Source organism: Alosa alosa, chromosome 4 (genome assembly GCF_017589495.1).
Source record: "Alosa alosa isolate M-15738 ecotype Scorff River chromosome 4, AALO_Geno_1.1, whole genome shotgun sequence".
Classification (NCBI taxonomy): Eukaryota; Metazoa; Chordata; class Actinopteri; order Clupeiformes; family Clupeidae; genus Alosa; species Alosa alosa.
Window position 1 is genome coordinate 8,421,563 of NC_063192.1, and position 13,390 is coordinate 8,434,952.

The 13,390-nt window shown below is 45.0% G+C and overlaps 2 protein-coding genes and 2 pseudogenes across 2 annotated transcripts; 2 read left to right on the forward strand and 2 right to left on the reverse strand.

Moving 5' to 3' along the window:
* Positions 1-418: 418 nt before the first annotated feature.
* Positions 419-527, reverse strand: LOC125294061 (annotated as a pseudogene).
* Positions 528-746: 219 nt separating this feature from the next.
* LOC125293556 lies at positions 747-5,261 on the forward strand. The gene is made up of 8 exons (XM_048241529.1): positions 747-812; positions 2,005-3,265; positions 3,383-3,591; positions 3,762-4,083; positions 4,186-4,329; positions 4,448-4,515; positions 4,817-5,105; positions 5,227-5,261. Exons 2-7 carry the CDS (start codon positions 2,576-2,578, stop codon positions 4,824-4,826), a joined length of 1,443 nt encoding a protein of 480 aa, XP_048097486.1. The 5' UTR covers positions 747-812; positions 2,005-2,575; the 3' UTR covers positions 4,827-5,105; positions 5,227-5,261.
* LOC125292975 lies at positions 4,856-6,976 on the forward strand. The gene is made up of 3 exons (XM_048240573.1): positions 4,856-5,105; positions 5,227-6,015; positions 6,426-6,976. The coding sequence occupies exons 1-3, from the start codon at positions 4,856-4,858 to the stop codon at positions 6,578-6,580; spliced, it is 1,194 nt and encodes a 397-aa protein (XP_048096530.1). The 3' UTR covers positions 6,581-6,976.
* A 2,500-nt stretch (positions 6,977-9,476) lies between these two features.
* On the reverse strand, positions 9,477-9,594 carry LOC125294062 (annotated as a pseudogene).
* Positions 9,595-13,390: the final 3,796 nt, after the last annotated feature.

The window sequence follows — 13,390 nt, forward strand, 5'->3', positions numbered from 1 at the left end:
ACTCAACCCACCGGACCGTTCATCGACCTTCAACCGCTCTGCCTGCACAAGCAAGCAAAACGCCTTACAGCACCTGGTATTCCCAGGCGGTCTCCCCATCAATTACTAACCAGGCCCGGCGCTGCTTAGCTTCGAGATCAGGCGTGCTCAGCGTGGTATGGCCGTAAGCGATTACTCAACCACTCGGACACGTTCATCAACCTCAACCGCTCTGCCTGCACAAGCAGGCAAAAAGCTTACAGCACCTGGTATTCCCAGGCGGGTCTCCCATCAAGTACTAACCAGGCCCGACGGCTGCTTAGCTTCGAGATCAGGCGAGGCGAAGGCGTGCTCAGCGATGGTATGGCCGTAAGCGATTACTCAACCACTCGGACACGTTCATCAACCTCAACCGCTCTGCCTGCACAAGCAGGCAAAACGCTTACAGCACCTGGTATTCCCAGGCGGTCTCCCATCCAAGTACTAACCAGGCCCGACGCAGCTTAGCTTCCGAGATCAGGCGTGCTCAGCGTGGTATGGCCGTAAGCGATTACTCAACCACTCGGACACGTTCATCAACCTCAACCGCTCTGCCTGCACAAGCAGGCAAAACGCTTACAGCACCTGTTATTCCCTGTTGTGCAAAGTTGAGGAACGACAAGCCAATCATTGAGCCCTGTTGAGGAGAGCTGAGCAGCGATCAGCCAATCAGAGACCTCTGTTGTGGAATCGTCATTCGAGACTGAGCTGTGTTAGAAAAATTCTGGCGGCCATCTTTTGTTAATGAAGTCGGCCGTTTGACAGATTGGACAGACTAATATTTTTATTCTCAGGTAAGTTTGGTGTAATTATTTGATAAGTAATGACTGAAACTCTATGTATTTTTGGATAATTTGCCTGAATTTGCCTGAGGTTTGACATGATAATCTAGTTAGCGCCGTACTGACACTCATTTTCAGACACCAATTGGCTAGTAGCTAACTAGGCTAGCACCGCTTGTTTACATTAAAATAGCTAGGTTCGATCTCTCTCTCATATCGTTGAAAATCCGATCAGACTATTGATTTTACATGTTGGGACCTTGAAGAATGTATTACTACTGTGTGGATTCGAAATGTAAAGCTGAAATATGCTTTAGATTAGTTAGAATATCGACCGTGATTAGCATGCTAGCTAAATGCATTGAAATGAATGATTGAGCTAGCTTCTACCAATCGCCAGTGTAATGATCTGACGATCTCTGGAAATACTTTTAAATCGTGATCGGACACTCTAGCTCACTTCTTAAGACAATGGATATGGTGTTACAACAGTTTGGAGTTGAAATTCGACGTGTAAGTATGCTTTAGAAGTGTAAACATGCCAACTGCGATTGGCATGAATGCATTGAAAATGAATGAAGTACCAATAGCCACTGTAATGACCTGACGATCTCTGTAAATACATTAAAAACGTGATCGAACACTCTAGCCCACTTCTTAAGACTATGGAGATGGTGTTACAACAATGTGGAGTTGCAATTGATGTGTAAATATGCTTTAGAAGTGTAAACATGTCAACCCATGATTTGCATGCTAACAACAAAGTGATGAATGAATGGGCTGTTTTTGCTTACTACTTTTACGAGGGCTGCAGGGTCTCTAAAATGTATTTAAGCCCTCATCTGATCATCTGGCTAGCATGTTTAGACTTTGTAGATGTTGTTACTACAGTGTGGAGTCGAAATTCGAGGTCTAAATATGCTTTGGATGTGTAAACACAACACCTGATTTTTAAGCTGTGTTAATGAGTACACCACTATCAAACTAATATGTGCAGTGATAGGCTTTTATTACATCTCACGGGATGTGTGTGTAAATACTGTCATCCAGTTTAAATAAATAACATGGCTCTCTTGCTTTGACCTTATTTATATGATGACTACTAACTGCAAATGAGCCATGTTTAAAAGTTTTGTTAGTCACTTGTTGGAAAGTTAAATGAACAGTCATCACTGATCCCTATTACCTGTGTTTACATTACCAGAAAGAATGGAGAGCCATGATAGCAATGAGTGTGAGGTGTGCAACAAGAGGTTTACTCTGAAGTCCAACCTTACACGCCACATGAAGCTTCACGACCCTAAACAGCATGCCTGTGACGTGTGTGGGAAGAGCTTCTGGACCAAGCCCCAGCTTGACCTACATCTGAAGCAGCACCAGTACCCCCGCATCCCCATGTACAGGCAGGGAGAGGCCCGGATGATGTGTACGGTAGCTGCCAAGGCTGAGGCAGGCAACCCTAACAAGGAGGTGGACCCGACCTGGCTGGACCCTGTGAAGGCGGAGGCCGCTGCCAAAAAGGCCGGAGGGGAGATGTGGAGAGGCCAGCTCGTCATGACCTTTGGCATGTACGCCGGGCAGACATTTAGGTGGCTGCTAGAGAATGATGCTGGTTGGGCGGCGTGGATTCTGTCCGAGTTCATTCACCAGGGCGAGCTGAATGAGCTGATGAAGTGGCAGAAGGAGCGCCTGCAGGAGTACGTCAACATGTTCCCCTCTGTAACGTGTCTCGTTGACAGGAAGCTGAAGGTAAGTTATCTAGGTTAAAATTTGTGATGAAGGCCATGATTCCCTGCCCCAACACCAACTGCCCTGCGCCGCCTGGGGAATACCTGGAGAGGAAGGGCTTCGGCAGCTACGCCAGGCAGGTGTGTGGCATGTCATCCTACTACACCCTCCTGACGGAGAAGCTGAAGTGCTCCTACTGCGAGAAGGTGAGGCATGTGTCGGTGGCACGCGACAGTGAGGAGGAGGAGGAGGAAGATCACCATCAGCAGCAGTACATTTGGCTGGCCTACAGTCCAAAAGTTCTGATGAGCCTCGTCCCTGCTGTTAGACGGATGTTCCCCGCCATTCTGTGTGGGAAGCGCGCCATCGACAGAGGAGTGGTGACTCTGCTGAGCGACCGCCTCAACGCCATGTCGATGAGCAAGGTGCAGCGGCTTCTGAAACAGGGCCACGACGAGTGGTACATCGAGCGGCGTGACCTGTACCAGACTCTGCTGTACGACGCCCACACAGCTGGCTCTTCGTCGACGGCAGCCTCATCCTCCTCGCAGAAGGGCATCCTCGCCTTCGCCAAACCTGCAGGGACGTACACACCTCCCATTCCCCAGTCTCCTCTTCCATCTGCCCGGGTGCTGAGGCGAGCACACCTCATCATGGAGATGGAGAAGATGCCAGTGTACCGCAGCGAGATCCTCAGCATGACTGGAGAAATCCTCTGCATAGATGGCACAAGAAAGGTATGCATGCAGCCATCATGTTATGGTAAAAAAAAAAAAAATACAGATGTGTCTTAACTAGTGACATTAATGTAATGTAATAATGTGTATGTTTTGATTTGGTCTGTTTTATGACAGGTCCTGAAGAAGATCTACGGGGACGGCCAGGGCACGATGCAGTACCTCACCAGCGTGCTGAATGAGTGGGGTCAGTTCTTGAGGACGGTGGTGGTGGCAGCTGAGTCCGAGGGCTGCTATGCACGCATGGCCAGGGGTCTTGTGGCTCGGTTCGAGCGTGCGAACGCTCCAGCCCCGAGAGTGATTTATGCCGACAACAACTGCTGCCGGTACATTTTAATTGAATTAATTCCATCGTAGCATAATGATATTTCATCAAAGTGTAATGATATTTCAAATAATAATTCAGATAATTCAAATCACACATGACAAGTTATTTAATGAAACACTATTGCATAGATACTTGTAGATGCATGCTATTTTTTCTGTGTCATTTCAGTGACAGTGGCTCATCGTTCCTTGAGACCCTCTTCAGTGACTGGGTGCAGAGGGGTGCTGTGGTCCGTCTGGACATCCGCCACTGGCTGCACCGCTGGGATGCTGTGGTCATCAAACAGAGCCACGCCAAGTACGGGGTATTCATGAGTGCCATGGCAGGGGCGGTGTTGGCCTACAATAAGGGGGACATGATGCTCTTGGTCCAGGCAGTGCGGAAGGGCAATGAGGAACTGTACGGCAACCACACTGACCAACAGATGCTCGCCTTCCTCAAGCCGTCCCAGATCAAGAGCTATGTCAGGCGCATAACGAGGGGTGTTGAGGTAACTATTTGTAATAAGTTTGTAATAGAAACGCATCATATGTAATAAAGCTGTTATATGAATAACATTTCTAATTATACCTTTCCCACCTGTGTGTTACAGGAGACCGCTGCGACTGTGGACTCCATCCTTGATGAGTTCAAGGGACCAGCAGGCCTTGACATCGACGGGATCCCCTTGTTCAAATCCTCAGACGCCGTTGATGCACATTGGGCAACGGCAAGCAAGCACCTCGGATGCATGCAGGCGAGTTTATTTGTGAATGGGTCAAGACAGATACAAGTATGGCCATGTATAGACACATTTAGACAAAACTGGATGGGCCAGAGTAATCATGAACCTCGTACTGTTTTGTGTGTTGCAGGACCCCCCTGGTGTTCCGCTGTACGTGGCAGTGAGGACAGTGGTGCTGAACGGTGTGCAGCTGCAGAGGTACAGATGCCGGCGTGGCAGCAATTTTTTGGAAGGGCTGCATTCCCATCTAGTCAACGCCATACCATCTAACAGATGCGGCATCATGCCATTCCAAGTGACTAATGAAAACAAAAGGCTTTGTCAACATCGTCAATTTTTTTTTTTTTTTTTTTTTTTAAATATATGTTTATTAGATTTTTTCAAGAATGTTCATGAATGTTATGTACAAATAGGTTAAAAAACATTATGCTTAAAGAAGGGCAACTTTCATTTTCAACTACAATAACGCCAGAAATGTGTTACATGCAATGTGTTTCAGGTGTACCTGATCGCCTTCGCCGTACAGTGGAACGCCAGGATGGAGTCCCTTCGCGTCGACGGAGGTCGTGGTCGCCAGACGAGCTGCGTGGACGCTGCGAGGATTCAGCGAATGAATCGGCAGGCGGAGCTGCTCTTTGGCAAGGAGCACGTCTTTGAACCTAACTTCGCTGCTCCTCTGCCATACCCTGACGACTACAACCATCCAGACGAGGAGGAGCTGCTTGGCGTGGAGTATGGCATGTGCCAGTCCACTGCATTCACTGCAAGGCACTACTACGCGCAGAAAGGTACAGCATTTTTCATCACACAACAATATATACTAAAATCACCTGCCCGCTAACTGTCTGCTGACCTTGTACTCATCACTACTAACCACAATGTAACTTAACACAATGTAATGTTTTTCAGCTGAGGAGGAGCAGTGTAGGGAGGAGGAGGAGGAGGAGGAGGAGGGGAAAGGGGAGTCCGCTGCTGAGGAGAGTGGCGAGGAAGAGGAGGACGAGCAGGCTGACGAGGGTGTCGGAGGCATGTCGGAGGAGGACCCCATAGACCACGTCTGTGAGAAGCATGTCGTCCTCACTCAGGCAGAGCAGGTGGAGGAAGAGGATGACCCCGCTTTGCAGGATGTCCTGGCCAGCCAACGCCATCTCCATCTGCCAGGGATAGAGGAAGTGGAGGCCCTTGCGTCGCTTCTCCTCCAGCTGGCAGACGACAGCGACCACCACCACCTCGTGCCCGCCGTGCTGAGGCAGCAAATTGCCACGGCTGCTGCTGCTGCTGCTGCTGCTGCTCTCCACGACCACGACCGGTCCGGCGCCAACTTCGTCAAGAAGTACGAGTCCAGGTGGGGCTACACCCTCTTTGGTCGTTGCCTCGGAGCCGACACGCCAGAGACCAGCGCAGCCCAGAAGACCAAGTTTGGCTGGATGAGGTACCCCCAAGCAGCGCAGGTGACCGAGGAGAGCCGTCTTCTGTACCTCCTGATTAAGATGCTGCAGCACCATCCCACCTGCAGCAAATTCCACTCGTCTCCCAGCAAGCTGACCTCATCCATCAAAGGCCAGTACAAGAGGATTGCCGACAGAGTGAGGGACGACCCGGTCGTGGGCAGCCTCGCCATCCCGCTGCTCAACATAAACGTCAAGTCCATCAGCAACTTTCAGGAGGGAGGAGAAGATGGCCAACTTCAGGGCAACGGTCAGGCCAAGAGTGAAGACTCATCGGAATGTTCTGTCAGGCCAACCAATGCCTGATGCCCCTGCTCTGCCGTCGTCACTGCCACCACCAGATAGACCTCAGGTGCAGTACCAGGAGCCTCACCATGTCGCTGGCAAAAGCGGAGGTAAGCTCTTCGCTCACTTTATCCATTTATTTTTTTGTGTAGAGTAAAATGTTAATGCACACCCATACTTATAAGGTTCTCACCACTAAAGAGTCTCATTTATTATAAAAGATTTTATCAGATTTGTATTGCTATTAAGTTTTTTATATATATCTTTTCCCAATGAGCACACAGCACACTGGGAGCTGTACTGTATGACACTGTATTATTGTATATGATACTCACAGTATTGTGCTTGTGTGTTTTTTTTCTTTTATATTTACAGGTTGGACTTTGAAGACCCACAGCCAGACTGTCAACCAGGGCCTTCAAACCGCTGTATCCAGCCCAAGCCTGCCACTGCATCCTACGTGCCATCTGCCGTGGCAAAAGCACCTGTCCTCCTGGTGCTGCCAACCCAACCACAGGCTCCATCAGTGAGGTTGCTGCCATCTGCCAACCCAGTCTTCCTCCCTGTCCTCCCACCCTGTCCTCCCGCAGTGAAACCTGTTATGCCCAACAAGTCCAATAAGCCATGTGGGGCTTGCAAGGTGCCGCAGTGTGGGGGGCAGCGGAAGAAATACACCCCTTCCAAAGACAAGGTGGCTGGAAGCGGCCAGAAAATCTTCACCTTTTGTCCCTCCACCAATATGTCCACCACACCTGGCTTCGAAGGTGTAACATACACCAGCTATGAACACTTTAAAACTGTGGTGGATGGGGAACTGGAGAAGAGGAGAACCACCCTCTAAACCTGTTGTGGGTTGCAATGACTGTCACACACACTGACACACACACACACACACATACTGACAGACACATACACGCTGACACACACACACAATGATGTAAATAATGTGAAATTGTTTAAAAACGTTTTAAATGTTTATAATGTATATTTATTTAACTTATTTGTGTGTTGTTTTTACATACATGTTTTAGTGTAATTCATGTGTTTTCATACAAAATGTTCATTCATGTTTCATTCATACATATCTGTTACTACCTGAAATTACCTTTTGCATCAAGCATTTGGGATTAGATCACGTCATGTTTGATTTCCGTTTCATTCCTGTGGTGTCAATAAAATATTTTCATTGCATTTGAAAATGGCTCTGCTTGTTACCTGGTGTTAACATAATAATTCCATTTTTAAGTGTTTCATACTCGCTGTATATAAAAGGGTAATTTTTCATTCATGTGTTGCGATAGCTTAATCAAAGAATACTTACCAGTTATAAACTGCTTTACATACTAAACTCCACTTGGATAACTTTTATAACATGTACCTATGTTGGAGTGCAATGCTTACCTTAAATTAAAACTTTACCTGAAATTAAGGGTCCAAAAAGATAAATAAGAATACTTACCTGTATTATACTTCCCTGAAACTAACTGGAGTGCAATGCTTACCTGAAATTAAAAGTTTACCTGAAATCAAGGGTCCAAAAAGATGAATAAGAATACTTACCCGTATTATACTTCCCTGAAACTAACTGGGGTGCGATACTTACCTGAAATTAAAAGTTTACCTGAAATCAAGGGTCCAAAAAGATGAAGAATACTTACTTGTATTATACTTCCCTGAAACTAACTGCATTTCGGCAAAGGGGTTTGCACCTTTAAACTACAATTATTCACTCAAGCAGTTTAAGGGATTATACATCTTTCACAGAGATTTCAATCTATGAGTTTCAAATAGCTGAACTGGGGCTCGAACCTGTGATCTTATGAATGGGAAACAAGTGCTTTACCCACTCGTCCACCGCATCTTGCAGTACCAGGCTCGTCCAGCAGGTGGCCCAGGATCGTGCTCATCCCAGGATCAAGGATAGGGACTTGGGGGGGTCATGGCCCATTCCCAGGCGGTCTCCCATCCAAGTACTAACCAGGCCCGACGCTGCTTAGCTTCCGAGATCAGACGAGATTTTTTTTTTTTTTTTGTCTCTTTTATTGATACAACAAACATTTCACTTCCAACAAAATGTCCATAAATCCATATAAATTCTTTTCCACATATGCAAACAGTGCAGAAGAGCATACAGTTCAAAGTGCATGTGCTTAAGCATAAATTAGACCCATACATAAAATACAACAAATGATCTATAGACAACATCTGTGAAAAAATGCAGTTGTGCAAAAATCGCAAAACACTTCCAGAAGGCCATAAAAAACATGTGCAAAATATTACAGAAATGTTGGACTTTATGCTTTCAACAAATAATTAAAAGCAATAAATAAATACACCCGTAAATTTGCAAGCTTCATAAAAACAGAATAAACAAACCAGCAACATGATTTAAGAACAAGTTGGTAAATTTAGCTCTATACCTTTCAATGTCACTTGAATGAAAGGATTAGTATAAACAAATATTTTATTAAATACTTCCAAATCCCCCTTTTCACTGAAGTAGACATACAGCGTTTCCAATAATCTCAACAATTTAGCTTTGAAGAGGATGCATATATCAATTTCAACCCCCTTTTGTCTCACCATAGCTCTCCTTACCCACACTGTATGCCTTGCAACTGCCAACGTCACCTGGATTGCTTGTCTGTTTTTCTTATATGTTTCAAAAACCCCAAACATAAACAGTTTTTCCAGTTATTATTTACGTATTCTGTTTCTTCATTAAAACCAATCACTATTTCTTTCAGTTTTCTCACAAAACACTTTAGTTTCTCACAAAGGAAAAACATATGCTTCACTCCTTCTTTTTCTTTTCCACATATTTTACATAAATCACTGTTCACAAACCCCATCTTAAATAATCTCATTTCACTAAAAACACAATTGTGGCCCAGCATAAAATCAAAGTTTTCTAAAATTGGACACTTTAAACCTTGTCTCATGTTTCGCCATATATCTTCCTTTGTTATGTTTTCAAGCACACTTATTTGCGTCAAACAATTCATCCGATGTTCCTTTATCCAAATCCTTATTATCGTTCCGAGGTCTTAAATCCTTTCCCTTGTCCATTTCTTTGTTTTTTTCCATATCCTTTCACTTGTAATAGTCCTTCGGCTGGCGTCAAACGCCGTCGCGGATTTGTTTGATCCATGTGCTCACCCAGCAGCAAAAGAAGCACTGCTGGGCTTGCTATCTCAAAACCTACAAAAAACTTAAACTTCAACTTCACTAAATTAAATAACTGAAATAACCCTTTGAATTTAAACGAACAATGAAGGAGCCTATCTCCCTCTACTGCAGCCAGTCTCTCACGTTGCAAACTCACAGATTGTGGGCGTGCTCAGCGTGGTATGGCCGTAAGCGATTACTCAACCACTCGGACACGTTCATCAACCTCAACCGCTCTGCCTGCACAAGCAGGCAAAACACTTACAGCACCTGGTATTCCCAGGCGGTCTCCCATTCAAGTACTAACCAGGCCCAACGCTGCTTAGCTTCGAGATCAGGCGAGGCGAGGCGTGCTCAGCGTGGTATGGCCGTAAGCGATTACTCAACCACTCGGACACGTTCATCAACCTCAACCGCTCTGCCTGCACAAGCAAAACGCTTACAGCACCTGGTATTCCCAGGCGGTCTCCAATCCAAGTACTAACCAGGCCCGTATTCCCAGGCGGTCTCCCATCCAAGTACTAACCAGGCCCGACGCTGCTTAGCTTCCGAGATCAGGCGAGGCGGGCGTGCTCAGCGTGGTATGGCGTAGCGATTACTCAACCACTCGGGACCGTTCATCAACCTCAACCGCTCTGCCTGCACAAGCAAAATGCTTACAGCACCTGGTATTCCCAGGCGGTCTCCCATCCAAGTACTAACCGGGCCCGACGCTGCTTACAGTGGGCAGTGCTTCGACTTGGCCAGCTTCACTCGCGGTCCGCGCGTGGGATCACGCGGTATCACACGACTTTAATTTGTATTTTTCCAGTGAGACGCTGCAACAACCCAAACAACCGGCAGATGGCTCAAGTGAGCAGGGTGTCTCGTAAAAAGAAATGGAGCCTGGAAAACCCTACACAGACTTCACTACAGACAGTGTTTGGAATCATGCCCGCATTACAATCATCAGCCAATCAGCCAACCAAGGTGGTCACGCTTGCCCATTTACCCAAATTAATGGTCGAATATTACCGATGATAATTGTTATTTAAGAACATGTAGTGTGCGTAGGGTACCAAAAACATATTGCTCGTAAAAAAGCATCATAACGCACATTCTGGCGGGTCTGTTATTTACTGTAGGCTGCGCAAACCACATGCCTTTATTTTGGGCAAGCCTGCATTCATTCATTCAACCTTTATTTATTCTCGGAGGGTCATTGAGGGAAACCCTCATTTTCAATGAAGCGAAATTACAGAAGCGAAGCAAAAGCTCCACAAACAAGACAACATTCGAGGCCTTCTGTTGAAGAATTTTTATATAAAGCCTGTGCTGACGGTAATCCTCCTGCCCTGATAGGCCTACCACAGCTGTGGATAGTGTGGAATGTTCAAGTAATAACACAATCCAATGTGTGTCTCAATTGTCCCCGCTGACCACCTCACACATTTCTCTAGATTTTGCAACGAACTTACATGACACAATGCCATAAAATATGCCAGTTTTAGGACACAGAATAATGTTTGTAATGATACCAGGTAGGCCAGGTATTGTCGAGGAAGGTGCATGGTGAAGTGAAATTCTTACATTGGAAAACAAACATTTGCGATATCATTGCCGATCATCAGAATATTGCAACAGATTCTGTGTTCTGGACTGTAGGTAACTTGTTAAGCCAGTGGTTATCAAACTTTTATTTCATTCCCCACTTTGATCAAGGGGCATGACTGATGATAGTGGAGATAGCGTGTTATCCGAAGGCTTTTGCAAGTCAGCATCTTCGGACGGTAGTCTATTAAAAATATAAGTTTTCGATGTCCCAAACGGAGAGCCATACTTTATTGTTTTTGACGATCTCTATGCTACTCACAAAAATTTAGGCATGGGGACATGATGAAGTAGGTTATCCAACTGTCGTGTGTTAAATTATTGTGATTACGAGCCAGTGGTTTTCAAACATTATCATTGACTCGGACATCTAACTAAATGCAACATATCGTCCTCGTATTCGCAAAATGAGGACCAGTGTTTTGTCAAATTGCAAATAGCTATTACGTTTTAACTATTTTTTTTTTATGATAGTAGCCTATACAAAAAGCACTTCATACTATCTTAATCTTGGAATATGGGGAGGGAAGTGGCGGCGTCTGCAGTCAGCCAAATATGAATGTAATTCTGCGGCATAAAAGCAGATGTAATTGTTTATTGTACAGAAAAATGAAAATGACATGTCAAGCAGTCAATTGACTACATTGCAGTCAAGAAGTAGGGCAAATTAATTTGAGAAACCAAAACGTGGGTCATAGTTGTCTAAGCCTCTATTATGTAGCCTGTTAAAAACGTCGCCAGATAGTATTAAATCGGCAACAACATTGTTTTCTGCAGAAGCCTACCCAAGGCTACAGATTAATTCTGAACAGTTATTTCTCTACTGGCTCAATTATCACACCACTGTTTTGATTTGCGTGATTGCGTTAACCCCAACACTGACAATAATGTAGACAGCAAATTTCGATTCGATTTTTCGTGTAGTCAAGCCTTAAGCCATACCCAAGTAGCCTAAATCGTGGTAATGTTTAATTATGCATGATTTATTTTGTTATTGTGGTCGTAGGCTGGGATTACTCTCGGCAACAATTATGTAAGGGGACGGCAGGCAGAGCGATGTACAGTGGCAGAGCGGCGCACAGTGGCTGAAAGTGGTACTAAAGCTTCCGCGCAGCTTACCGCCCGGCGTAATCTTGTGAATGAAGTGGTCATTTGAAAGCGATGCCCACTGTAGCTTCCGAGATCAGACGAGAGTGGGTGTGCTCAGCGTGGTATGGCCGTAAGCGATTACTCAACCACTCGGACACGTTCATCAACCTCAACCGCTCTGCCTGCACAAGCAAAACGCTTACAGCACCTGGTATTCCCAGGCGGTCTCCCATCCAAGTACTAACCAGTACTAAACTAAATAATCTGAAAACACCCCAATATTGTTTAAAATGTTAATTTTATGTGTGATTTCAGCCCGACTTTCAACATTTCTTTCAAGAAGACATGTAAACCACCACGACCCGTACCGAGGGATCTGGAATGTTGGTTACCTAGCAACCAAGACCCTGTCTATTGAAAAGGGAACTGTTTTTTGATGCGTAAGAACGATGTCAAAATTAACATTTTAATCAATATTGGGGTGTTTTCAGATTATTTAGTTTGTGGTAGAATTGTTGTATACAAGCAATATAGCACTCGTGATCGTGGGATTGGTCATGGATATTCCCACGGCTGTTGTTGCCTGCGCCACTCGGCTACTCGCTACGGCCGAACAACACCCGTGGGAATATCCATGACCAACCCCACTCTCACTCGTGCTATATTGCTTAATTATACAACAATTGGGTTCTATGGAACTATTTATTGGTTTCTGATTGGCCGAGAGACGTTCCATGAGTTGGAATATCCCTGGACATTTCAACTCAGACTTTGCACAGCTAATAATAAATCACTCCGCTATACAATGCGAAGATTTGACACAATGTTCTCATCCCAGCCCTCCACTATTTTAAGCAATGGGTTACTCCTTAGCAAACCATAACGAAACAGTGCTTCTTTTACTGTCTATGGCTTCACCACATCTGTGGATTAAGCTGCACAGTCAACTCAATGTAAGTAAGATAAACGAGGATGCTATTTATTCTCAGCATTGCCAGCATTGTGTATAATATGATTGTCACTTGGAGGAGAGTCTTGTAGATAACTAACGTTAGCATAATTAGCTAACTGCTGCTAACGTGCTAGCATCGTCACGTCAGGCTGTGCACAGTAGTGTAACATTTATTCACCATAAATTAATAAAGTTGAGTGGCTCTGCAATACTACGGAGCCCTAGAGGGGTCATCGCAAAATGTTTTGCATGTTGAGAGAATGTGCGCTCGTTTTACTACATTGTGCGCTCGTTTTACTAAATTGTGCTCTTGTTTAACTAAATTGTGCCCTCGTTTAACTATATTGTGCACTTTCGTTTTACTAAATCGTGCATTTCGTTTTACTAAATTAGGCTTCGGGTTTACTAAATTAAGCTCTCATTTTAAGCATAGTAAAAAACGAGGGCATAATTTATTAAGCAGTGCACTATTTACTAAAACGAGGGCACGATTTATTAAAACGAGAGCACAATTTAATGAACATGGTTATAGAACATTGTG

Bases quoted from the DNA above. Each gene is read 5' to 3' on its own strand.
- LOC125293556 (XM_048241529.1), top strand. From the start codon at position 2,576: ATGAAGGCCATGATTCCCTGCCCCAACACCAACTGCCCTGCGCCGCCT. The intron at 3,266-3,382 runs GTATGCATGCAG...GTTTTATGACAG, and splicing joins GCATAGATGGCACAAGAAAG to GTCCTGAAGAAGATCTACGG. The intron at 4,084-4,185 runs GTAACTATTTGT...TGTGTGTTACAG, and splicing joins GCATAACGAGGGGTGTTGAG to GAGACCGCTGCGACTGTGGA.
- LOC125292975 (XM_048240573.1), top strand. From the start codon at position 4,856: ATGGAGTCCCTTCGCGTCGACGGAGGTCGTGGTCGCCAGACGAGCTGC. The intron at 5,106-5,226 runs GTACAGCATTTT...AATGTTTTTCAG, and splicing joins GCACTACTACGCGCAGAAAG to CTGAGGAGGAGCAGTGTAGG. The intron at 6,016-6,425 runs GTCAGGCCAAGA...TTATATTTACAG, and splicing joins TGGCCAACTTCAGGGCAACG to GTTGGACTTTGAAGACCCAC.